This window comes from Symphodus melops (genome assembly GCF_947650265.1).
Source record: "Symphodus melops genome assembly, chromosome: 9".
Lineage (NCBI taxonomy): Eukaryota > Metazoa > Chordata > Actinopteri > Labriformes > Labridae > Symphodus > Symphodus melops.
Genome location: NC_136699.1, coordinates 8,381,811 through 8,406,736, shown reverse-complemented (window position 1 = coordinate 8,406,736; position 24,926 = coordinate 8,381,811). Strand labels below are relative to the sequence as shown.

The 24,926-nt window shown below is 38.5% G+C and overlaps 5 protein-coding genes across 9 annotated transcripts; 3 read left to right on the top strand and 2 right to left on the bottom strand.

Annotated features, from left to right (window-relative positions):
- Positions 1–1,214: 1,214 nt before the first annotated feature.
- Positions 1,215–6,175, top strand: gla (galactosidase, alpha). Its single transcript, XM_079351966.1, has 7 exons — positions 1,215–1,516; positions 3,014–3,188; positions 4,042–4,216; positions 4,312–4,403; positions 4,586–4,747; positions 5,393–5,590; positions 5,757–6,175. The coding sequence occupies exons 1-7, from the start codon at positions 1,356–1,358 to the stop codon at positions 6,069–6,071; spliced, it is 1,278 nt and encodes a 425-aa protein (XP_079208092.1). The 5' UTR covers positions 1,215–1,355; the 3' UTR covers positions 6,072–6,175.
- Positions 6,176–6,322: 147 nt separating this feature from the next.
- Positions 6,323–8,845, bottom strand: rpl36a (ribosomal protein L36A). Its single transcript, XM_079351967.1, has 5 exons — positions 8,736–8,845; positions 7,964–8,069; positions 7,818–7,885; positions 7,598–7,720; positions 6,323–6,400 (listed from the first exon to the last, which is right to left on the bottom strand). The coding sequence occupies exons 1-5, from the start codon at positions 8,736–8,738 to the stop codon at positions 6,380–6,382; spliced, it is 321 nt and encodes a 106-aa protein (XP_079208093.1). The 5' UTR covers positions 8,739–8,845; the 3' UTR covers positions 6,323–6,379.
- Positions 8,846–8,930: 85 nt separating this feature from the next.
- Positions 8,931–18,756, top strand: btk (Bruton agammaglobulinemia tyrosine kinase). Of its 2 annotated transcripts, XM_079351965.1 has the most exons (18): positions 8,931–9,313; positions 12,992–13,150; positions 13,292–13,396; positions 14,008–14,089; positions 14,297–14,422; positions 14,524–14,588; positions 14,680–14,867; positions 15,139–15,201; positions 15,342–15,396; positions 15,512–15,591; positions 15,907–16,034; positions 16,213–16,284; positions 16,643–16,814; positions 16,990–17,209; positions 17,337–17,401; positions 17,652–17,770; positions 17,882–18,039; positions 18,115–18,756. In XM_079351965.1, exons 2-18 carry the CDS (start codon positions 13,010–13,012, stop codon positions 18,184–18,186), a joined length of 1,911 nt encoding a protein of 636 aa, XP_079208091.1. In that variant the 5' UTR covers positions 8,931–9,313; positions 12,992–13,009; the 3' UTR covers positions 18,187–18,756. The 2 variants fall into 2 exon arrangements, with proteins under 2 accessions (XP_079208091.1, XP_079208090.1); XM_079351964.1 differs by lacking the exon at positions 8,931–9,313 and having other exon boundaries at positions 12,843–13,150.
- A 79-nt stretch (positions 18,757–18,835) lies between these two features.
- timm8a (translocase of inner mitochondrial membrane 8 homolog A (yeast)) lies at positions 18,836–20,421 on the top strand. The gene is made up of 2 exons (XM_079352959.1): positions 18,836–19,083; positions 19,880–20,421. The coding sequence occupies exons 1-2, from the start codon at positions 18,973–18,975 to the stop codon at positions 20,039–20,041; spliced, it is 273 nt and encodes a 90-aa protein (XP_079209085.1). The 5' UTR covers positions 18,836–18,972; the 3' UTR covers positions 20,042–20,421.
- LOC306829785 (magnesium transporter NIPA2) lies at positions 20,057–24,922 on the bottom strand. Of its 4 annotated transcripts, none has more exons than XM_079352957.1 (7): positions 24,359–24,486; positions 23,943–24,075; positions 23,536–23,592; positions 23,127–23,217; positions 22,095–22,255; positions 21,415–21,986; positions 20,057–20,143 (listed from the first exon to the last, which is right to left on the bottom strand). In XM_079352957.1, exons 2-7 carry the CDS (start codon positions 24,073–24,075, stop codon positions 20,102–20,104), a joined length of 1,056 nt encoding a protein of 351 aa, XP_079209083.1. In that variant the 5' UTR covers positions 24,359–24,486; the 3' UTR covers positions 20,057–20,101. The 4 variants fall into 4 exon arrangements, with proteins under 4 accessions (XP_079209083.1, XP_079209081.1, XP_079209082.1 ...); XM_079352955.1 differs by lacking the exon at positions 20,057–20,143 and adding an exon at positions 24,859–24,922 and having other exon boundaries at positions 21,082–21,986; positions 24,359–24,457; XM_079352956.1 differs by lacking the exon at positions 20,057–20,143 and having other exon boundaries at positions 21,082–21,986; positions 23,943–24,115.
- Positions 24,923–24,926: the final 4 nt, after the last annotated feature.

The following is a 24,926-nucleotide window of genomic DNA, read 5'->3' as shown; positions in this document are numbered from 1 at the left end:
CTGCAGCTAATAAACAGCTTGAAGCTTTGTAGAAATGTTCATACAGCTACATTATTGGCAAGTGTGTGTGTTTGTGTGTGTTAGTATGTGTGTGTGTCTGTCATTTTTGACTGGCCAAGCTCCTCAGGGAGCATTGAGCTAAATTGAGCAATTTTCTATTGTTGGAGTCTTTTTGTCAGTTTTTCATGAGAATCTCGACGTTACTTAGGATTTAAGACTCTTGTTCACCTTCTAATAAAAAAACTTATAATTCCTAATAAAGAACACAACAATATAGCCCACTGTACGAACACATTACCGGGTTAAGGAGTGTCTGTCCTCTGACCATTAGGCTGTATCAATTTTAGCCTAAAAAAATAAAACTGCCCAGAAGTAACATTTTTATACTAATTCAATTTAAGCCTCACTCATAAATTACATGTTAAAATCAATAGCTAGTGCTACAGAGGATCTGTTTGTATCAAACATCCTCTGCAATATAAATAAGATATTAAAAAATAAAATAAGATATCAATAAAACCCACCATCTAATTTGAAGTTTCAATACATGTTAATGAAGAAGGTCTGTGTGTGTCCTTCTCTGAAAACTGCTATTCAGATGATCCTCCAATGATTCTCCATTCAGGAGTTGATGGTTTTGGGTATTTTAATAAATAAAACTAACTGAGAAAAATAAGCAGTGGCATATTTTTAGAAACGAAAGACAAACAGCCTAACATGCCATACTACTGACCGTGCTCCAACTTCTCCAGACAACGCCCACTTTTTAAAAAATACTGTAGTGTCCTGTCATTTAAAACCTCAGTAGGCTATACTGTTTAGGGCCTCTTTGTCAATTTGCTTCAAGGTGAATATCTACAGTTCTTAACTGTTTTAGATCAAAACAGTATTATAGTGTTAAACATTGGCTGTAAATTAAAAGAAAAATCCACAAAACCTACCGAGTGAAGAGAATATGAATGTCGACTTATTGTCAATGGGTTTTGAAAGGTTAGTTTCTATCAAGGACTACATAATAAAATATGTCTTTGATAAAGCCTACGTTGGAGCATCATTGTTTTGTGTGCATGTTGATGAACACGATACAATAACCCTGTCATGTCGTGTCAGCTGACTTCCCCGCACCTCCTTTCATTGAACTCAAACAGAAGCGCTTCCTGCTTGTAACGCTGATGCCTACCTTGGACGCGATTGGACGGTTACAGGCGCATTTACATTTTATTGGTCAAGATTGACGTCTCTGTGTTTAGAGGGGCGGGATGAAGACGCTCTGCGCGAGGAAATGGGCAATAACTTCACAGTCGTGTATTGTTGTTGTTTGCTGTGAGTTTATTATTCGAGGGCTGGGTTGAAAAATGTGCGAGCTCGTGCTCCTCCTCGCGCTCCTCGTATTGATGTCTCGTGCTGCAGAAGCGCTGGACAATGGGCTGGCGCTCAAACCCACAATGGGCTGGCTGCACTGGGAGAGGTTCATGTGCAACATCGACTGTGACAAGGACCCCAATAACTGCATCAGGTAAGAGACGTCAGAGCTGTCCGATGGAGATGATTAAATCTTCTCACATGTTGGTTAACACAAACACAATTCACACAAAAAGAAGGCTCATCGCAATGTTACAAGACCGTTGATATGGTCTGAAAAAGTCTACTCCTCCTCCTTTCAAAACAACATTTTCATAAAAGGTGTGTTCCAAAATGAACATAATAATGATTAAAGATATACCCTTATAATAGGCTACTGTCAAAAACGAGTCACGTGACGTCCTACTCTCCATGGAGCCTGAGTACCGAAAGCAAATATATAAGCTTCTAGTCTACATAGTTTTCAGTGGGCCTTTGTTTCTGGACAAATAATTAACAGAACTTTCCTATTATCCTAACTTAGCTTACTCATATCACGGTTCAGTTGCATATAACACATTTATAAGTCGTTTTTATATAGTTGGTTACTTATTATAATATGATTTAAAATGATGACCATAAAGTTTTTAATTTGATAATTGACAAGCTCTCTGAGAATGAAATAAAGAGACTTTATAGTTAAAGATGATTATAAAAACCAGAGGTTATCTGATAGACAGGACCATGCTGACAGACCTGCTTTAATGTGTCTATATTTGTTCTGGGTTTGAGAAACTCTGAGACATAGAGGTCACTGTATGATCAATATTCATATAGCACTTTTAAAACAAGAAAACATCTGCTCACATTCCAAAGGAATGAAACAAGAAGTCAGTGACAAAATATGATTTTACAGGAATGAATGCAATTGGAAATGTAATTAGTAAGAACAATTACATAAATATGTTATGAACAATTGCTTTAGGTTTCTCAGTTAGTTGTTTGGCCTCTGAAATGTCACAAACAAGTGTAAAAAACATTTTTTTTAATCCAATGGTAGTGTCCTCTAAACTCCTGTTCAGTTTCTAAATGCCATCATATAAACATAATCATTGTACTAATTTATACCGAATGAGAAAATGCAGCATGTGTTAAGCATTTCAGAGAGACAGTGGGAGATAGTATGCCGCAAAGGGCTGAGCTTAAACTCGAACCCTGTCTCCGAACATGGGACACATAACATAAGCGTGACTCTATTTAGTCAATGGAAGTGCTACAATGCTACCCTTGCTGACACTTTGTGTTTAAAAGAGGTAAGAAAATGTGTTTACCGATCCCTAAAAATGCATTATCATCATAATGTTTAAGTTGTCTCAATGAAAATAAATTAAAATGCAAAACTGATCATTTCTCATAATTATGAATCATAAAGCAGCAAATACATTTTTCCCCCCGGTGGAATCGGGCCAAACGAAGCAGTTTAGAACACTAAAGGTCAGCCTGTTGTTTGTTTGAATTGTTGTGATGATTTAAGCATCGACAAAGATCAACAAGAAAAAAAAAAAAAAAAGTGTTGATATGTGCCTGCCATTCTGCTCTTGCTCATGACATTGAACCCTGGCATTTGGTACTGTGGGCTCTGCCTGCCTCGTCTTGTGTGCCCCTCTTGCAGTGAGACTCTGTACATGCAGATGGCAGATGTGATGGTGAAAGAGGGCTGGAAGGAGGCAGGATACGAGTATGTGTGCATCGATGACTGCTGGCCCTCCCACCAGCGCGATGCTCGGGGCCGCCTGCAGGCAGACCCCAAAAGATTCCCGGGGGGCATCAAGAAACTGGCCGACTATGTGAGTATCAGGTATAAAAGGAGAGCCGGGGTGTGAATGTATAACATAATGATGTAATGCCTCTATAGATGTCAAAGAGAGAGGAGTTCAGATAGACTTAGAGAAAGTTAGAAATGCTTACATTTTAGGTTTTGTACTGGCTTGTTAGAGATAAAAGGTTGAACACTTTAATATAACCATTTTATTTTTGTTTTCAGTCTTTATGTCTCCATTTTTAATCGGATACACAATTATTTTGACCATAATAGCTTTAACACACATTCTCAGAGACTTGATGCCATACGGTCTAGTGTTTGTGAATCAGTGGTGCAATGCGTCTAAGTTCTGAAATCTTTGTCGAATGAGAAGTTTTAGAAATCCCTGGTTTAATAACTCTCAAGGAAAAGTGATTACACAGTCACATTACATATTCATTATACTTCCATCCGAGCAGACCTGTATTATTTACATAATGAAGGGAGAAAAAGACCAGATGTGAAACCCTAGTGTCAGATTTTACACCAGTTAAAATTCAACAGCTGAAGATTAGGGAGAAGCAGTATGTGGGCATACATTGTCTGAGGTAGGAGGGATCTGTCGTTCATCCTCTCTGCCACAGACACAATGGAGAGGAGGTCTCTTAATTTGCAGACCACTGGAACAGGTAGCTCAAAAATGCTGTCACCAGAAAACTTAGTTATATTCAATACCACTAAGGTAGAGCTATGTCCAATATAAAGTAACATTGTCTTCTTTTTTTAAGTTATGCAACATCGCCACCTACTGGTTTGTAGTCATAACCCGCCTGAAATAGAACTGCAGATAGCACTTTGTAAAAAAAACAAAAACTTCATGAATGTATTTCTGTTTAAAGGTTCATTCTAAGGGACTCAAGCTGGGCATTTATGCAGATGTGGGGAAATACACCTGTGCTGGATACCCAGGCAGCCTGGGTTACTACGAGACAGATGCACAGACGTTTGCTGACTGGAATGTGGATCTGCTTAAGTTTGACGGCTGCAACATGGACTGGAAACTTCTAGGAGAAGGTGACAAATCCAAACAATGAGTTACATGAATCATTATTCCTTCTTGGACTCAATATCCATTTTTATCTTACAGTTTATGATTCTGTTTTCTTGAGGTTATGTGAATATGTCAAAAGCACTGAACCAAACTGGAGCAAGAATCCTATACTCCTGTGAGTGGCCTTTGTATGAGTGGCCTTTCAGACAGGTGAGATAGACGCATATGTTTACCCCTTTTTAGTTGGAGCTGCAAAAAAAAATAAAAAAAATATTCCATTTACTGAACAGATACCTGTTAATCATTTTTAAAGCTGTTTTTACGATCAACTGTACCTCTAACATTATGTGTTGTAACTTGTACTACATTCAAAAAAGCCTGTTTGTTTACAGCCCAACTACACAGCCATCCGTGAGACGTGTAACCACTGGCGTAATTATGCTGACGTGTACGACTCGTGGAACTCGGTCAAGTCCATCTTGGACTGGACTGCTTCTCATCAAGACGTGATTGTTCCCTCGGCCGGACCTGGGGGCTGGAATGACCCTGATATGGTACTCTGCTCTATATTAGTCATGGTCTACAAATAACAAGCCATATTGTTTATTTTAAAATATTAACTTACTGCAAATCAATATTTTTTTTCTTACCTTTTGTGAGGCATCAGAGAAGATTGTTACAACGCTAAGTCTCTGTAGTTTGCAGAATACGCTTATCATGGAGACTGTAAAAACAACTTTACAAGCTTTGCCCAAAATGTAACAAAATTAACCTTTCAGCATATAAAGTTTAGATTTGACCCTTCGTAAAACCATAACTCTCTTTATTGGACAAATTAAACGGCAAATATTTAAAGAACTAGTGTTTTAGGTAGGCAGAATGTGTCAACTTCTCACAGAGCTAGGCTTTAATTTTTTTTCTGTGCTGAAGAAACAAGCTGTTTGTTGTAGATTTGTGTTAAAACAAGTGGATAGTATGTGTCAAGTATTGAGCTTTTCATATCACTTAGGATATTTATCTTAAGTCTTATAAAAGTAGCTTTTGGAGAGACTCCTCTTATCAACATGAAATGACAATGAAACTGACAGATTCACTGACTTCAAAAGGTTTTGACAGCGAAGTTGGATGAGGCGCCTCATCCTGCCACTCAGATAAATGACCCTGCTGTTTACATATTCCACACTGGTCCCTTTCTGTAGCTCGTGATTGGGAACTTTGGCTTGAGCCATGACCAGCAGGAGTCTCAGATGGCATTATGGGCCATCATGGCAGCGCCTCTACTCATGTCTAATGATCTGAGGGACATCTGTCCTCGCTCCAAGGGCTTGCTGCAGAACGCACACATCATAGCCATCAGCCAGGACCCACAAGGCAAACAGGGATACCGCACGGCCAAGGTGGGTGTCACAAAGCAAGGTCACCTTCCTGAATCACAGCTATTCAAAGTTCTTCCAGTTTCTAAACTACATAGTTTTTTCAGCAGGGGCTTTCACACACTTCAAGTATAAGCCGTCTGAAGTGCTCTTTACAATCACTCTGGAAATAATCTGACTCTTTCAACAGGATGATAGCTTTGAAGTGTGGGAGAGGCCTCTGTACAAGAACCGACTGGCTATCGCTGTGATGAACACGCAGGAGATCGGAGGTCCAAGAGGGTTTCTCATCAGAATGGCTCCTGGCTGGAAGATCTGCAGCCCTCAGTGTAACGTCACACAGATCCTGCCTCAGTACAAGGAGATGGGCGTTCAGTCTCCAAACAGCAAAGTGGTTGTATCAGTCAACCCTTCAGGAACCGTTCTGCTGACAGTCACTCCCATCAACAGCCAATTAACAGGCTCGCACAAGCCACTCAAACACAACATGCCACTTCTCAAATGAGTATTTTAAGGTCAACATTTGGGCTCATTTGTAACTATTTCTTCATTTAAAAAAAAAAAATCGACCATAGAATGCTTGAATCAGGTGTTTACTACTGCGCACATCTTTTCTTTGTGATTATGAGCCACTTCACATTTTGTGCTTGGGCTGTCAACACATTCTTCCATCCTCGAGATGAAAAGGATCATCTTATATGCATAACAACCTGCAGTTTGTAAAGAAGGTGGCAAAAGAACGGCTGAACTCCAAAGTGTGTTTTGATACATTTATTGGAAATAATGAAACTTCCTCCAGAAAACTGAGCCCGTTTAGAACTGGATGACCTGGCCCTGTAAGAGAAGACACACATGGTTAAAATAATGCACAGGTAGAGTTCAACACGTTGACTCAAAGATAAACAACTCACTGAAAATACTACTGGAAATGAGGGAATTCATGACTGGCCATCATTTATTCTCATTTAAATAAGTGTTTTAAGATTCTTTTCTTTTTATCCGTTTGCTTTAATCTACTTTGACTTTAATGAGCAAAGTAAACCTGCACTGTTGAATGTAACTGATCAGACAACCATATGCAATACAAATTTTAAAATCACCCTAAAATCTTCTGTGTTGGAATTTTGTTATGTTGATACAAAGATCCTGGTTGTGCCACAAAACTCACATAATCAGCAAGTGTATTTTTTATACGACTATCAATGTGTTACTAAGCCATCACGCTCTGTTACAAGAACAATAAATACCTGTCCAGGTCAAGACACATTTCTGAGCTGGTTGTTTATAGATAAACTGTCTTCATACATGAATGTGGAAATAATATAATTATAGAAGGTTTAGCAATAGGATCAACTTAATAACGGACTCATCCACCTTGTAAAAGGTTTGGTGGCTGTAATTTAACCTAATTGTTGTGAACAAAACAAAGGCTGGAAAATTATTAGTGGAACGTTAAACATTTTATATGAACTTTAATTTTCTTCACTGTTTTGTGAACCACTATATTGCAGTCTGCTTAAAATTCCCCTAAAGCATCATCACCACACAAATGTTCCTTTAAATTAATTACAGATCCTCATGAAGAAAAAAAGTCCCCACACATCATGGACATATCCAGTGACATTTCATACATCACTTTTAAGTTTTTTGATGTCTAAACATCACTCAAACTGATTTTGTGACTTAATGTCCTTGAGTTGTTAACATTTGGTTTCTAGATAATTGTTTGGGTGTAATTCAAGAATATAATGTCACACATCCCACTTACTAGTTTATATTGTGCTTGACAATAACTAACTGGAATTAAGATGTCTGGGTCCTTTCTCAGCAAAGCATTAAAATGTGTTTTTATCATTAGAATGATGAATGCTAAAAGCAGGACTTTGACATTATGATTCTGGGAATCCCACAACACTCCTTAGTACAGTGCAATGCTGATTAAGTGGACTTTGACTTAACATTAGGAAACGTTTCAAAAGCATCAACACAAGAGGGAATGCACAGAGTGATAAAGACATCCGTAACACGTACCTTTCTCTTCTTGTCACCGCCCAACTCGAAGTGCTTGCATCTCTTGATGGCCAGCATTCTCTTGGATCTGCAGTTGGGCTCCACACACTCGAGCCTCAACACGATCTTCTTTGTAGTCTTAGCCTGAGAAGATGCAACATCATTGAGTCAGTCTGGACAAACAAACCGTGTCATATTATTTTACATCAGAGACCAACCATCAACAGAAAGCAGGTCATACCTTCTTCCTGAAAATGGGCTTTGTCTGACCACCATACCCGCTCTGCTTTCTGTCGTATCTCCTCTTACCTGCAGAACAAATAAGTCAATCTACTATTTCTCCAGAATACACAATATACAACTGGTGGAAAATAAAGAATCACTCACCCTGTGCGTAGAGGGAGTCCTTCCCCTTCTTGTACTGGGTAACTTTGTGAGGTTGGTGCTTCTTGCACTTCTTGCAGTACGTCCTGCGGGTCTTCGGGACGTTCACCTGGACAAGAAAGAAGTCAGACTTTAAAAAAACATATGCAACCATCATGTCAATCCTGTGATGAACAACTATCTCATCAAAGACGTTCATTAACCTTAAGCCCCAGTCAAAGTGGTACTAAAAAACTACTACGTTCATCAAAGGGCAACTAACTCGCAAAACAGAATGTTTAAATGCATCTTTACAACTATAAATGTCTCATTGCATTATGTTTTTTTATAGCTTTTCCGACAGTGTTTATTATTTTGACTGGAAGCATTTCAACATGAGTAGTGTATGTTAGCTACCAGGCTAGCGCATTAGCATGTCGACTATGCCGTGAAGTGGTTTCGAAAAAAAAGGGAGTAAATATTGTCTAAAGAAAAATATAGAATAACGAAGGAGCAGCTGTTTAAAATCAAGGTGACATTAAAATGACTGCATGTATAAAAAAAGTCTTAAAAAAACAGAGGCCGACTGGAAGTGCGGCTAGCAGCACAAACACATCGAGTATATTTTAAGGACAGTTTAATCAGCTCATAACATACACGAAATGTCTAATAATACCATCACTGCAAGGTTAACAACATCATCAACACATCTGATTCAGCAATAAACATTATTGATTCTTTAATCGGCAAGATTGAGTTAGATTCTGTAAAGAGTATCCGTGTAACAATTTCATACCATGGCTGCGACCCGATGCCGAGGAAAAGAGGAAGGTAGGATCCGGAAGCAGTCCTTAATGTAGACCTCAGAGGCCGAGTAGCTGTCCACACTGCCCCTAGCGGTGATAGGTTTCAGGAGGACAACCACCACAAATACACCAGATAGAGATAAACTGTTTCATGTATCATCAGGGCTGTAGAAATAGTGTAGGAAAATACTAATAATTAATTAATAATTACTTGAGTTATGTCTTGAAGTTGTGCATGCAGATTTTTTCAGTTCGTTTATCTTTTGTCCTCACAATTCAAATCAGCTACACACTACAAAATAATAAATCCTTTAAATAAGAGCACATTTGAGAAACAAATGGGTTCCTGTGTTAAAGCTTAGCTAGCCTCTACTTATCACCAAAACTTTCCAGAGGGCTGATATGAAAATGAGCAGGAAGAAAAAGGGGAAGTAAGCCAAGTTGATTCCTCTCTGTGGGTGTGTTTTAGTTTCTTGCATCACAAACTAACACACAATAAATGAAAGGCAAGCAACTGAGGCAAAGGTTCATGCCACTACTTTTTGCCCCAGCATCTGTAGTCGTCTGGGTAAGTGTAAAAAGCTTTTTTAAATTAAGGCTGTTGATCCTGAAGCAATGTTGGCATTAGTTAATTTAAAGCTGCTAATCAATTAATTTTAGTTTAAAAAGTATGACAAGAAAGTGGCACATTCTTGCAAGTAGCCGACAGATATTCTGTTTTAATACACATCCTATGATGTGTGTACTCATAATTCAAATCACATATTGTAGCATTATGTTCTCAAATTCTGTCCTACTTTAAACATGTAACTGTTTCAATGTAATCCATTTCCCACGTCTTGCAGAACTGACGGTTTAGAAAGAGTTGCGGGTTAGATGTTTGGTGAGGTTATAATCGCATATAGTTTCATGTGGTTACCTTCAGAGACTTTCATGAGAAAAACCTTTCAAATGAACACTTAAAAAAAGGACTTCTGATACTTTTTTTTGTATTAACCTTTTTTTTCATTTATCTCTGAAAACAGACTTTAAAGAACACCACAATGTTACATTTAAATGGTATTTGAACATGTGTGGGAGTGAGATATTTGTGTTCATTTCTTAGGGCTTGAACTTGTCACTCTCTCTCTCTATCTCGCTCATATATATATCTATATACACACACACACACACACACACACACACACACACACACACACACACACACACGTACACACACACACAAACACACTCACACTCGTGTTCTTGCTCATGTCACTTATCACTCAGGAAACGTCAGGAAAGACAGCATTATGACAGGTTCCTGTTCAAACAGTTTTGCATGTTTAGGTTTGCTGTATCATACCAAAGTGAACATCGTGCAACTCAGTTGATGAAGGATTTCTATCAACATATGCATTTTAATAACACTTAATATTGTTTTCATTTTGAAACTTATATTCAAAACATACGGTCTTGGATAAAGTTTGATGTAACTGGCTAAAGTCAGATATTAGGAAATCCTTTTGAAATATTTTGTGATAATATGTTGCTGTGACAGAAAGTTTGAGATTCACTTAAGCTATGTGCTTCTTTTGTTAAGTTAAAAACTGCATTCTGCAAAACAAGTTTTGAGCTTATTTTTCACAACAGAAAGAGTCAAGTGAGAACAGACAAGATACCGCAAAGATAAAGTAGAGGGTGAGAGAAAGAGAGAAATACATTCCTGCAAAGTGTTAAACATTTGGTTTTGCTGTGCTGAGCATAAAGGGAACTCTGCGAAATCTAAAAATAAATGTGAGACTTCTTTATAGCTGTATGCATGTAAGTCATAAAGTCATGAATATGTCATAGGAAGTTAACCTACATTTTAAAATGTTGAAGTAATGATATATATTTACATTTAAAGGATATATAAAGTCATGTTGAAGAGGTGCAAGGTACAGAGTTTCTTCTCTCTTTATATTGCAGTACAACTGATGCAACTTCCGTCTGAGTTTGTCTGTGTCAGCCACTGTGAGTCAACTCCCTTCACAAAAAGACAAAAATCTACATTTTGTTGCCATAATACATCAGTGAAATATGGACGTACAGTTTCGGTCAACTAGCTCCAACAATCAGAGCAGAAGAGAGAATAGTTGGTGCATTCGTGTTTCTACTGGCTGCAGATCTTGTGACCTCAAATAAAGTTGTTGACGTGAGGAAATCTAAAGTGGTGGCAGATGAGGAATAAATAAACAATGGGAACAATGAGGTATCATCAGTCTGGTGTGAAGAAATGTCACACTAATGGTTAACAGCAACGAGTAATAGAAGCTTAGTGTTAAAGTGACTGTTCAGATGATAGAAGGAAGTACTCTCAGACTGAAAATAGGCTGAGCTCAAGTGCAAACACATTTGGACACACACCAACAAACACTGAGTACTCAGCTGTGAGAAGAGGCGAGTATGAGCATCTTAGACATGTTTCACTTCACAATAATACGTTCTTTTTACATCTATGTCCTTTGTAGTTTTCTTACATTTGAGTATAAAAGGGTATCGTGAGATATCTAAACACATTGAGTGTTTTGATTGACGTTGTGGTTTTATGTCATTTTAATTGTAGTTTTGCATCTTGCAGTTGCAGTTTTGCCTGATTTTTATTTCTCTGTCAGTGAAAAGCACAGGCCCGTCACAGTTGTATATATTAACATACACTTGACTTTCCAAAATTCATCAGCACACATAGAATTTTCCTCTGACTTGACAGTTCTGTAATGTGATTTTTTTTTCAATGTTTAATAAACATTAGTGCTTCTCTGCCAAACTAAAGTACACTCTTATCTACTTACTAAAGCAGTAGGAGCGTTAACTTGACTTTGAGGTGCAAGTTTCACTTTAGAACTAGCGGTTGGTAGGTGTTGAAAACAAGACTCAATAAAAGTTGTGAACTAAAAAAGACAGCCTTTTCTGTTCTTCTTATCTGATAAAGTAGGTTAAATGTTCTTCTGTGTGACTTTACTTATGTGTGAGATGAATGAGGAGATTGTTGAGGCCTTGCAAGCAAACAGGAACTATTTATTCTAAGTTTTTTTTTCATGTATACAAGTGTTGTATGAATGTATGGTAATATTTTAAGTAAGAGCAGGTAATTTCTAAGTATTTATATGTTCACTTATCGACTGCTCTCTAATGTACATTTCACTGAAACAGTTACTTTTGTATTGCTTTATTACAGATTGTATGTCTACCTTTCTTTGGTTCACACAAAACATATCTAATCATTAATAAACACACTTTTTAAATGAGCCTTAAACATGTTGCTGTATTAAAAACTTAGACTGAACTTTATTGATCCCTTTGGGATGACTCCCTCAGGGAAATTTAGGTTTCCAGCAGCATATAAGACACAATAAAATGTAGCAGGTAACAAAAAGTAACAATACAAAGAATAAGATTAAATAAATAATAAAACACTCTCCGTTGGAAAAAAGCAAAATATACAAAATATGCATAGAAAAAGCAAAATATACAACTCTCTCTGTGGTACTTGACCCCATAAAACAACATTAGATAATTAGCTTTAAAAAGTAATAATGAGTGTATTTAAGAGCCTGAGTAGTGAGCTAACAAAGTTGACCTGTTAAACAAATGCGCATTAATGTGACTTATGATATCAAAACAATCCAAGACAGAAAGAACAAGTGAAAAAAGCAACTCCAACCAATTGCATTAGGAATACATACTACACAGGGGATTTGTTAGATACACTCATCTGTAATCTTTTTTCACAGCGTCTTATCACAAATGTATAGCGCCTCTGAGCAATGGTGATCCTGCAGGGGATTTGGGAAATGCAGGATGTTGCTGGCAGTAAAAGCAGGCGTATGCAAACTACAGCTAATCTAACAGTGATACTGTACGTGCAATCTCGCATGGCTCCTAATCTTTGTCCACATCCATACTTTTATCTGTTACAGTGGCATTGCTTTGACTCAATGGAGAGTCAACGCGCATTCTGAATTTTCTGAATACTCTTTTCATAGGAATTGTAAAGTGAAGAGCTGTGACGTGTAAAATAATGCCAAAGGGGGTCTTATTTTGCTAAACTATGCAAAATGTGTGTCTATGTGTGTCAGTAAGTCACAGCTCTTAGCAAAATGATCACCATGTGAGCTGAGGTGTGAATGTTCACTGTTTTTCTGCTGCAAAAGTTGGGTGCTATGAGTCCATGATACTTTAAAATAAGTCTAAATCATTGTCCTAATCTCCTGTTCCCTCATAGACTAATCCTGACTGAATCATGTCGGAAAGTATAATGGAGGAAATCTTCATTAAACGATCTCAGCAGAAGAAAAAGACCTCACCTCTGAATTACAAGGAGAGATTGTTTGTTCTCACCAACGAAAAGATAGCCTATTATGATTTTGATCCGGATAAAGGGGTACGTATAGAACTGCTTACACAAATTAATTGACGAGGTGTGACATTTTTGCTCGGATAAAGTCAGCAAACTGAGAACTTGGCTGCAGCATTTGCTGGTTATTCCCCGTGTTACCTGACTGTTTCCTCATCTTTTAAGCAGAAGCGAAAAGGTCTGAGAGGATCAGTGGACCTTGAGAAGATCAAGTGTGTAGAGTCTGTCCAGCCAGAGCCCAACGCCCCACAAGAGCGCATTTATGCATTCCAGGTAGACCATTTTATTAGTTTACTTATAAACTTCGCTTTCCAAATACTCCTCCCAACTTTTTCAAAATTACAGATTTTTAAAGTAGGAAAAAACAAAAAAAACAAAAATGGAACACTGATTTATTTAACATACAACATGTTACTGGCCAAGCTCCCGCATCAACTGTATGTTGGTGTTTAATCAGTTGTTTTGATAATATGCTGTTTTAAACTTGAATTGTCACATAAGATGATTTTTTTTCCTTGGTTGACAAAAAATATTCAATCCTCTTACAGTTGATAATGTGAAAGTTTTTTGTTAAGAAGTGAAACCATCTCTCACCCTCAAGTAACCAAGGGGCTTTCAGTGAGCATGCAGCTGTTGTCTTTGCACACATGTAAAATCACATGACATTGGAGTACTGTATGAAAAAGGTGATTGCCATGGCACTTGCCTACATTAAAACCCCAAAAGTTTTAAGAGTTTCAGTAAAGGTCTGATGACACACCAGCATTTGGGTAGTTATACTTCATTTGTTGTCAAACTTATCAGAAGAAGTAGAACATGGCTTGAAACGATGGACAACTTTAGCAAAATTAGCTGATTAGAACTTTCTGTTTTTCTTTGACCAGATCATTTATGATGAGGGGCCGCTGTATGTCTTTGCAAAGACTGAGGACGTCCGGGCGCAGTGGATAAAGAAGCTGAAAGAAAGTCAGTATATGCAAACAATGTTAAAAATGTATGCCCGTTTTTGTGTCTTTTCAGTATCAGGATCTCAAACATATCTTAACATCACCCAGAAGCACCCAGTGTTTATGCAAATGCCAGGATTAACTCATTGTAAATGCTCTTCTCGTGTGTGTGTGTGTGTGTGTGTGTGTGTGTGTGTGTGTGTGTACACGTTTTATGCTTGCACAGTGGTGCGTTTCAACAAGGACCTCATGCAGAAGTATCATCCTTGTTCCTGGATGGATGGGGTGTGGCTATGCTGCCATCAGGAAGTTAAACAAGCCATGGGCTGCAAAGTGCTCGATAACAAAAACGGTAAGATTCCCTTATTGTAAACAATATAACCCAATCCTAACCTATAAAATATATAAACTTACTTCATGTACAGTATATTAATTTAATAATGTCATCAACAGGCTTTACATCACAGCAATCACGACGAAGGGGCTCCAGGAAACCTCTTCCTCCAACCCCAACAGAGGTACATGGACAGTATAATAATAAGAATAATATTTATATCAGAACACCCTTTGTTCGGTTGTATATTTTATTAATCCTACATGGTGTTTCAGGAGAAGCCTGGTCGACGCTTACCTCCAGAGCCTCCTGAACCTTCTGGCCCCTCTGTAGGCATGACTGTGATAGCAGAGTATAACTACACCCCCATGTCAACCCAGGACTTGGAGCTGAGGAAGGACGAAGAGTACACCATCCTGGAGATGTCCGACTCCAACTGGTGGAGAGCCAAAGATAAATATGGGTGAGTCAAAAAAATAATAATCCTGCAGCCCTGCTGACTGATTAAAAAAAAAAAAAACTTTTAACAGATTCCTCATCCTTTGTGTCCGATAAATACAGGACCAGCAAGAGATGATTGAACATGTTCCCCTGTTTACATTGAGAGTTCTCGGAACAATTTCAGTTTACTTGGATTTCAAACCAACAAAGAAACACATTTGTTTTTGTACTTGTGAGTGTCCATGAAGACATTAAAGACCATTCAAATTGATTGATTTCATTATTTTTTGCAGAAAAGAAGGATATATACCAAGCAATTACGTTGTGGAAGCAGAAAGGGGACTAGAAAGATTTGAGTGAGTATTGTATTGTTGTACAATTGTGAAATATGTTTTTACACAACTGTCTATATGTAATAATGTCAGCAAAAAAGCAATAAATGGTATGGAAATATTATCTATGAAAAAAAAACATGTTTTCACATTTATGTTCACAGCTGGTATTGCAAGAGTATGAACCGTAGCCAGGCAGAAGAGCTGTTAAAAACGGAGGTAAACTAAATGACTGATACATATGTGTAATAGAAAGACAGCTTGGACATAATTCTGCAGATGCACCAAACTTCATTTAATTTAATGATATGTATGCATTCATGTTGTTTCCCAGAACAAGGATGGAGGGTTCTTGGTACGGGACTCAAGCAAAGCTGGGAAATACACAGTGTCTTTGTTCAGTAAGGGTGGTGGGTGAGTAAGCTTATAGGTGCTTTGTGGTGCACCATTTACAGTATATCCTCAATTCAATGACTGTGGTCATGTGTGAACATATCAAAAGAAGAAGTGTTAGTGATGAAAGCGGAAACAGTGAGCTACAGAGGGGGAGAGATGTAAATATTCATGCAAAGCATGGACTTATCTGCCTGCAGAACTTTTATATCCCTGGGCTCTGAGACTGAACTGTGTTGCAGATAACCCTGAGGAGATATAACCTACTCCTGCAAATGTGATACACGATAGCTTCCTGTGTTGATGAAAACCTGTTCATCTTATCTATATCCACAGGGAAACTGGTGGAAGCTGCAGACATTACAACATCTGCACCTCCTCTCAGGGCCAGTTTTACCTGGCAGAGAAGCACAATTTCAGCAGCATCCCAGAGCTCATCAACTACCACCAGCACAATGCAGCAGGTTAATAAGTATATGAGATCTTAATTCCTTGGCATTTGTCATACAATACGATTCAATTTATAAGAAAAAAAAAAAAGACTCAATAGTGCAGGTGAGAACACAGGATATCATTAAATTGAAAGGCTATGGATGAAAAAGAACTGGACAGGTTGTAATGTGGTTTCTTCTCCCTAACTAGGAATGGTTAGCAGGCTGAAATACATTGTAACAAACCGGGCAAGACCTCCATCAACAGCAGGACTCGGCTATGGTAGGAGCACATCTTTCTTAATCTCTGAGTTATTTATCGTTTTTATCATAATCTTCCATGATTATCACAGGAGACAGGAGAACACTTCTAGCCTGGCTTCATCAAAGGATAACAAACTTTGCATCATGTTTTTAAATTAAATTAAACAAAGTAAAAACCTTTAAACTTGAGAGCTTGGTGAAGAGATTGTATTTGACACATTTGCTGATTCCTATGTTATGCTAAGCGAAACAACTTTGACAAAGCTCCAAACATAAATTAACTACTTCTTTACAAGAAATCCTGAATGCAGCTATTTAGTTAATTTGGTCACTGCTACTATAAAAAAGAGCCCCTCTCTTTCTGTTGTTTTCTCCAGGTGTGTGGGAGATTGACCCCCGTTACCTGACCTTCATCAAGGATCTGGGCACTGGTCAGTTTGGAGTGGTAAAGTATGGAAAGTGGCAGGGCCAGCATGATGTCGCCATCAAGATGATTAGAGAGGGCTCCATGTCTGAAGATGATTTCATAGAGGAAGCCAAAATCATGATGTAAGCAAAACAAAATGAGTCTGCATTTAAACCTTTTTTTCAGCCACAACTGACACATTTTAAATGTTGATAGAAGTATTATGTGCAAGATCAGTTAAAGTGATGTGTCATGCTGTAGTTTCTGTAACTCTGTGAGATAAATGCAGTAACTTTCTTCTCTTTTTGCTAAAACCAGGAAGCTTCGACACGAAAACTTGGTTCAGCTTTATGGCGTGTGCACCAAACAAAGACCCATTTATATAGTGACTGAGTTCCTCTCCAATGGCTGTCTGCTCACGTACCTCAGGGAGGGCCTGAAGCAGCACCCGACAGCTGTCCAGCTCCTGGAGATGTGTAAAGACGTCTCTGAGGGTATGGCCTACCTTGAATCCCAGCAGTACATCCACAGAGATCTGGTGAGAAGGGTCTATATGTGTATGTGCTATTGTGCAACACATAACCAAGTATATTAGCTATTTGAAGGTAACAGTAATTGTTTAATCATCACACCTAAACCCAAAACATTTGTTTTTATCCTTTTAGGCTGCCAGGAACTGTTTAGTAGACGGCAATGGCACAATCAAAGTGACTGACTTTGGCCTTTCAAGGTAAAAGACACATTTTAAAAGAGGGCATTGACTCAGTAGAACAAGATTTTGGTACTTTCTTGGTAATTCATTTGACCTTTTTATTCATTTCAACACCTGTTCAGCTTTAACCCTAATGGAAAAATTAAGATTTTTTACTTCATGACATTTACGTTAGTTCCTCCTCACTTTGTGCTTTAATATTTTGCAGACAAAGATGAAGATAATGTTGGCCCAAACATAAAATTATTATTCTTTCTCCATGTGTCAGGTACGTCTTAGATGATGAGTACACAAGCTCAGCAGGTTCAAAGTTCCCCGTTCGCTGGTCACCTCCCGAGGTCCTCCTCTACTGCAAATTCAGCAGCAAGTCAGACATATGGGCATATGGTGAGTGAACATAATGTACTCTCTAAATTATTTTAAAGGTCTTTTCTCTATATTGCTTCATGAAAACATTTTATCTGTTTTTCACAATTAACTTCTTCTTTAAATACATAGGGGTCCTTATGTGGGAGGTGTACACTTTGGGGCGGCTTCCGTATGAGCGACTCAACAACAACGAAATAGTGGAACAGGTGTCCAGGGGCCTGCGCCTCTACCGCCCCCAGCTGGCCAATGAGAAAGTCTACAGCATTATGAAAAGCTGTTGGTTTGATGTAAGTGGGTTTATTGTGGATGATTGAAAACATTGAAAAATAACACAATTTAAAGCCTCTCTTTTTTCTTTTTAGAAAGCTGATGAGAGACCCAACTTTGAGGAGCTGGTAGTAACTGTACAGGATTTGCTGTACGAGCTGCAGTGAATTTCAGAGTAATTGACAAGCACATTACAGACATTTGACCGGATCAGCTTACAAAAGGAACTGAAGAGTTTAAGTTCCTCTATCATGTTAATATCAGTCACGTGAAAGTCACTAGGCCCATAGCTCACTGTTTAGAATAGTCCAACATAGTTTTATATGTAAATATTTTATTGAAGGTTATATTGGATTAAAATAAGATGTATCTGACTTGTATCATATTCTGTGTATTCTGTATGAATTGCAAAATGTGAAGTCTTGTGTGAGTAAATATCAATATTTCAAAAATAAATGCCAAGTAGGTCTCTGTCAGGCTTGGAAGTGGACTTGACAATGCCTAAAGAAGATATGTGAGATCGAAATTTTGATTTTGTTTTATTAGCGTACAGTGAGCAGGTTTTTGATCCAGCATTTGTTTATGTTTTTCTTTGGATGTCCGTACCCTACAACATGTTAAACATAATATGAAATTAAAATTATCTCTGTTCTTTTAAAAACAAGATTTTCTCTCTCTGCATTATAGTTAAGTGTTAAATACTTCCGCTGCATCAGAAGAATTTACTTCTATTTTGTTTTATTAAATAATAATTGAAGAGTTAAAAATGAGAAAAAATGACTTATGTATGATGACGGATGACGTCAGAAGAACGCACTCTGTGATTGGTTCGACTACTTCCTCTTTCCCGTCTTCATACACAGCATCATTCATGCACGTGAAGGTCAGCATTAGAATCATAAGGAACTTGTATATTGAAAGATTACCTTCAACAGCGTCTTGTCCCACAAACAATGGACGGCCAGGGAGCGACTGCAGACCCTCAACTTCAACATTTTATCGAAATCGAGTCGCAGAAGCAACGATTTCAGCAGCTGGTTCATCAGATGACGGAGGTCTGCTGGGTAAGATAAGCCTGAAGCTAAATGCTAACGTACCACATCTTAGTTTTACTTTTAGCTACAATGACTAACATTGATATAAAATCATAGACGTGTTTGTTGTTGTTGCTTTTGTCCAATAATTATCTTAACACGCATACGTGAACTTACCTCACGTCTTCTTATGTGACCCCATCGCTCCACACGTCATGACGTCACATTAAAAGCTAAAGTTTACCCCTGGGGGGCAAAGTGATTAGACACATTGGTAAAAAGCATTGTTGTCATGGTAACCCTGAAGCTGTCCTGATGTCCGGACGACTAATTTTTTTGAAATCGTATATAGCGGTAGAACAGCATCAGGATGTACAAACTATGGACGTACACGTGACAGTTTAACACACTGGACTGAAACAAGACACCTGTAAGATTATGATAACACATAGAATATGTAAGTGTAATGCATTGTTACGTTACCGACTCACAAAGAGACGTACGGCGTGATGAGGTCACAGCTGGGGCAAATGTGCGCATTGGGTGCCCCCTCTGACCAACTGTCATTATTTTCCTCTTTCTTTAATCACTCCCAAACAGGAAATTCCCCTTCATTTTGCTCCATTGACAAATTGGGGATTTCAAAGCAATAATGCATGCAAGGCTTAGCAGGACATTGCAAAGGACATTGCAAAGAGTGCTGTCTCCCGCCATCGGTTGCCTGCCTTGTTTCTTGATAAGCAGTGCCTCTGATGGTAATGCTTCTGTACTTAATTGTAACTGTGGGTGTTTACTTACATTAATCAGTCTGTCTCTCTGTCTCTAGGAGAAATGCATGGATAAACCTGGGCCAAAGCTGGACTCAAGGACTGAAATGTGCTTTGTTAATTGTGTGGAGAGGTTTATTGACACCAGCCAGTTTATCCTTAACAGACTGGAACAAACTCAGAGGGGCAAGGGCTCATTCTCTGAAAGCATGTCAGACTAAAATCTGTCTCTGGAAAGACTGACCAGACACGGCGCACACAGCAACCACCATGACAGGACGTCACTCGACAGCCGACGCTCTGTCGTTGAACCGTCCCTTCAACTGGAGAAAAGGAAAATGGCAACTGGTTGCTTTTGACACAAGTGCCTGATATACCATACATGGAGTAACAACAACGTTTTTGTCCTCTCACTTTGTGCTTAAATGTTAGAATAGTGGGTCAAGTGTGGGAGACATGGATGCACCTGGGACATTAAGCTGGCCAGCTGTGTTTGAATGCTACATGGACTCTACAATAACTTCTGTGAGCAAACGATCATGTTATGACAGAGAAGTGAGGTTTTGGACTGTATATATGCAATAAACCGAATGCCAAATAATTCTGTTCATCCTTTGGAAAATTGTCAATTCATGATGTCGTCATCTTTTTAATCAAACACAAAAACAGCTTACATCAGAGATAAGCTACAGCTTGGAATAAATGTATACAGGGAAAAAAAAACATTCTTTGGTGCTGTTTGTATATAATACTGAGGTATTACAGAAACTCAGGAATTCAACATTTTTGAAATGTATTCAGGGCAAACGTGGTGTTTACACACGTTACAATCACATTTATATGCTAAGGTTAAAAGTGCAAACCTAAATAGGGTGATTGTTTTCAGTAACAAGGCACAATCTGGTGAATGCAGGCTAATATTTAACCCTCATTTAGTTTTTAAAGTAAGTACACATCAGTGCAAAATACGTTAATATTCATTATACGTCCAACCTTTTGGGAGGAGTTTTGAAATGGTTTTAAAACGGACCTGTTTCCATACTGATGCTTCGATATGTCCTCAACAAGCAAACCAGACCCTTTCATGAAAAACTGACTTTGTATACATTTGTTCTTAAAGTCTGTCACTGAGGCCACTGGGTCTGAAAGGGACAAAGCAATTTACAGCAGGCACAGTGAAAGAGCCTTTGTTTGCATGTCTACAGTGAGTGAGCAATAAATCAGCTGGTTAAAATTCAGGAAGAAGAGTTTTTTTTGTTAAAGAAACCAAACATTCTCTCAGGATAGGTTCGGCAAAGAGGTAAGACGGACTGCTTTGTGCACAAGGGTCGCCGAAACTGACAAAAGTTCCTCACAGTTGCTTTCACATTAGAATTCTGTCCTTTTTTCCGGAACTTCATCAGTGATATGAAATTCTTTAAAATCAAATTCAATAAAAATCTTGCCAAATGTTTAAGCTAGGATGTGCATTAAAGCTTTAGAATCGCAATAACATTTGATGTTTTATTATTAAAAAGACAGTTGGTATTCTTTAAGAAGTCCTCTGATGTGTACCCCAACCACCCTTTGATCCACCTTCCCTGTGCAGCTTTACCTCATCCTCTGCTTGACTGTCGAAGGTGGGGAGAGCCACATACGGCTGGTTCCCCCATGGAAAACCCTGAGGACCCCTCCTCAGGTAGAGTGGGAGGGAATCCCAGCTAAATGTGATGTCCTTGAAGGCATGGAGTAGGAAGATCCCCAGGATAATAGTGAGAAAACCACTTATCGTTCCGACTATTCCGTCAGTGGTCATACTCAACCACTCCTTGAAGAGGATAGCTGAGCAGGCCATGACGGAGGTGGTGAAGAAGACGTAGTAGATAGGAGTGACTAAGGAGGTGTTATAGATGTCGAGGGCTTTGTTCAGGTAACTGATTTGAACGCTGACACAGATTACCAGGCAGATGATTAACGACCAGAACAGGGGTTCCTTCAGCACTGCTGTCCCAGCGAAAAGCTCCTTAATGCCAATGCCCAGGCCCTTGACACAAGAGACAGACAGGGAGCCAATCACAGAGCAGATCAGGATGTAGACCAGCACATTCTTCTGTCCAAACCGCGGCGCCACAGCAAAGATAAGAACCAGGCTGCTTCCAACAACGCACACAGCAAACACAATGAAACCTAGTGGGAGCATTCAAAAAGGAGTTAGTAACCTGGAAACAAAAAAACATCCAGGCCTCGTTTGGGAGCATGATTAATAACATCACAGTGATGGAGAGCTGGTCCTACCTGGGTCTTTGAGCTTCTCAGCCATGGCGGTGAGGGAGACGACCTCTTCCTCCTGTGGGGCATGGATCACCATAACTGTGGAGCCCATAACACACAGCAGACATCCGATCTTCCCATGCACATTAAGCCTCTCGTTTAGAAAGTAAGAGGAGAGCACAGCACTAGAAGGACAAATAAATGATGTAAACAAAGAGAGACAGCAGATATGGTTTAGTGTACCAACAGGATATGTATAGTAGTTATACAACACTGTTTTCTTTTAGCTGACTTTCCTCTTATCAATCAGTCTCTCACATAACCTGCTGTAAGTCACCTGTTACTTTGGTTATTTACGTCTACAAGATCATGTATGAGATCAACTCCAAATGAAAAACTGTTTTTTTTTTTTAATGAAATACCTTCAAGGTCCATCATTTTTACATTGTTGTTAAACAAAGCTCTCCCTTTTGAGTGAAAATTCTATTTGCATGCAAAGGTAACATGAAACAGCAATAGGCAATAACACATGGTTATTTATTTGTAATACTGTATTTTATTTTGCATTAGGACATCTCCTTCTGCAAACTGGCACAAACTTGTTTGTGCTAAATGCTACAGCAGATGAGCTAGTATCACATACATTCATGGATGCTTTCATTAAACAAACAAAAACGTTTTACTCATTGTTAAAAGTCCATGTGCGGTTGCTCATAGGGCCTTTCTCAAACCAGTCCCTCCACACAAATTCTTCTGCACGGAGTGAACTCTTTTTGACATCACACCCACAGATGAATGAATTACCCTTCATAATGGTGGAGGGAGTAAATACAGCAGCAAGCTGGGCCGACCACGCCTCACAGAAACAGGAACTTCATATAAACATGATTTCATGTCAATTTATGTTACTAACTAACTTGGAGCTTTTCATAAATGGAGTGTGGCACTCCATTTATGAACAAACAGCCCACTCTCACACCACATTCATTCTTATTTAAGTGCGATATTTTGTGGTAAAATGGCAAAAAAAAAAAAAAAATCTTGACAGACAATTACCTTACAAGCACACTCAGTGCTCCAAGAGGAGTCACCAGTGTCGCCGGTGCAAATGCATAGGCAGCAAAGTTTGCAGCCTCTCCAGCTCCCACTAGAATAAAAACATGACCATCAGTGTACATTCATTTATCTTTTTTAGCAGCTTATTAAATACTACAAAATTATCCTCTTTCAACCCACGAGTGCAAATGTGCTCTTTGTAGGATTGAGTGCTTCAAAGACATTGTGTGGGTGGTGCCCTACTGCAATGTCACCAGCATAAATACCAAGCCCACTAGCCTCATTTTCCCATTGAAAACAAAGACCCCAATGTTTCTGGGTATGGCTGCTAAGCAGCCTAACCAAGACGAATAAACACAGTCAAGCTACGGTACCCATTTGTGCTGAAATCTTTAAATAATTCACTTACTTGAGATCAGTCCTGCCCACCACAGCCATTCCTTCAGGTAAGCATAACCCCCTTGACCTGAGGTACAAAAAAAACAAAAACAAAAAACAATTACAGATACTTCACTTAAAATATTGTGACATTTAGTTTGACATGCCATGTCTTTGGCTATCTTGAAAAAACTATAATAAACTAACTACAGAGTAACTGATGTAAAAAATACTTTAAAACGTTAGTTTTGAGGGCAATTCTATTGCAGGATAAGACATTTTACTTTGATACTATGAAAGCATTTTAATTACATTTTATTACTACATACAAATATATAGATGCATCTACATGTAAATGAACCTATTAACAGCTGAAATGGTTTGTTATTTGTTAACATTTAGGTGTCTTCTGGCACTGATGTAAGAATAAAACAGTACCTGCTCGCATTGAACCCTTACTGGCCAGTCTCAGCAGACCTTTCTTCTTCAGGATAAAACTTCCCCCGATAAAAGCACTGGAGCTCACAGCCAGGGTGAGACCGATGTAGAAGTCCGTACGGTTCACCTCCATCTAAAACAACGGAAAACACAAACCTCGGTCCCTGGGTTTCCTTCAAAGACAACTTAAGTTTCGGGAGGAGCCGGGGAACAGGCAGCCCATGTTTAACATCACATGATAGAGGGACTCTATATCGTTTTAAACAGGCTTCAGACTTTATCTTAAAAAGGCTTAAGTGCACGAGGAGAAACAGGTAACTGAAAACTTGCTTAGCTTTTTCTGACTTATCTAACGATAGTTAAAAAAAAATACATTAAAGCTGCTGCTAAACGCCAAAGTTTGTAAAATGTTTTACCTCCGTGGTCACGTCAAACCCATTCGTCGTCGCCGACTGACTGCAGGAAGTGGAACATCTGATTGGCTAGATGTAACCGAGGTACTTCCTGGTAGTTTCCTAGGAAACGTCAACGGCCTTACAACGGTACTAATTAAATACGATTAAATATAAAAATATAATATGCTAAAGTCATGATGTTCGGTTTACGCCAGTGTGTATCGCTTAAATAAACGATGGCATTGGGCCTGATCATAGACTTTAAATAATCAGTCTATGATTATTCAATGTTCATTACCAAGTAAATAATTTATTCTGGTTTATGATGTAACTATAATGAGATGTTTTTTAATTACTATTATAATTGATAATTGAAAAGAGACAGGCAATGTGAATTGTTTATTAGTTTCTAAATGTTTTTTTTTAATGCAAAGACTATGTACAATATAAGACAATAAATAAATATCTTCACAGCGAGACAAGTCAACAAAGCGACTAACTTTGTGGAGAATAGTACTTACTGTCTGATTGGTCAGTGGTGTTCACAGCGCACTATACAGCGTTTTTATTGGTCTACTTAAACCGGAAG

Coding starts and splice junctions, on each gene's coding strand:
- gla (XM_079351966.1), top strand. CDS start 1,356: ATGTGCGAGCTCGTGCTCCTCCTCGCGCTCCTCGTATTGATGTCTCGT. Junction 4,404..4,585: donor ATGAGTGGCCTTTCAGACAG/GTGAGATAGACG, acceptor GTTTGTTTACAG/CCCAACTACACAGCCATCCG. Junction 4,748..5,392: donor GCTGGAATGACCCTGATATG/GTACTCTGCTCT, acceptor CCCTTTCTGTAG/CTCGTGATTGGGAACTTTGG.
- rpl36a (XM_079351967.1), bottom strand. Junction 7,886..7,963: donor GGACTCCCTCTACGCACAGG/GTGAGTGATTCT, acceptor TTTGTTCTGCAG/GTAAGAGGAGATACGACAGA. Junction 6,401..7,597: donor GCGGTGACAAGAAGAGAAAG/GTACGTGTTACG, acceptor CTTCTCTTACAG/GGCCAGGTCATCCAGTTCTA.
- btk (XM_079351965.1), top strand. CDS start 13,010: ATGTCGGAAAGTATAATGGAGGAAATCTTCATTAAACGATCTCAGCAG. Junction 13,397..14,007: donor AGCGCATTTATGCATTCCAG/GTAGACCATTTT, acceptor TTCTTTGACCAG/ATCATTTATGATGAGGGGCC. Junction 16,035..16,212: donor CCACCAGCACAATGCAGCAG/GTTAATAAGTAT, acceptor CTCCCTAACTAG/GAATGGTTAGCAGGCTGAAA.
- timm8a (XM_079352959.1), top strand. CDS start 18,973: ATGGACGGCCAGGGAGCGACTGCAGACCCTCAACTTCAACATTTTATC. Junction 19,084..19,879: donor AGATGACGGAGGTCTGCTGG/GTAAGATAAGCC, acceptor CTCTGTCTCTAG/GAGAAATGCATGGATAAACC.
- LOC306829785 (XM_079352955.1), bottom strand. CDS start 24,075: ATGGAGGTGAACCGTACGGACTTCTACATCGGTCTCACCCTGGCTGTG. Junction 23,218..23,535: donor GTGGGCAGGACTGATCTCAA/GTAAGTGAATTA, acceptor TTTTTATTCTAG/TGGGAGCTGGAGAGGCTGCA. Junction 21,987..22,094: donor TGAGAAGCTCAAAGACCCAG/GTAGGACCAGCT, acceptor TGCTCCCACTAG/GTTTCATTGTGTTTGCTGTG.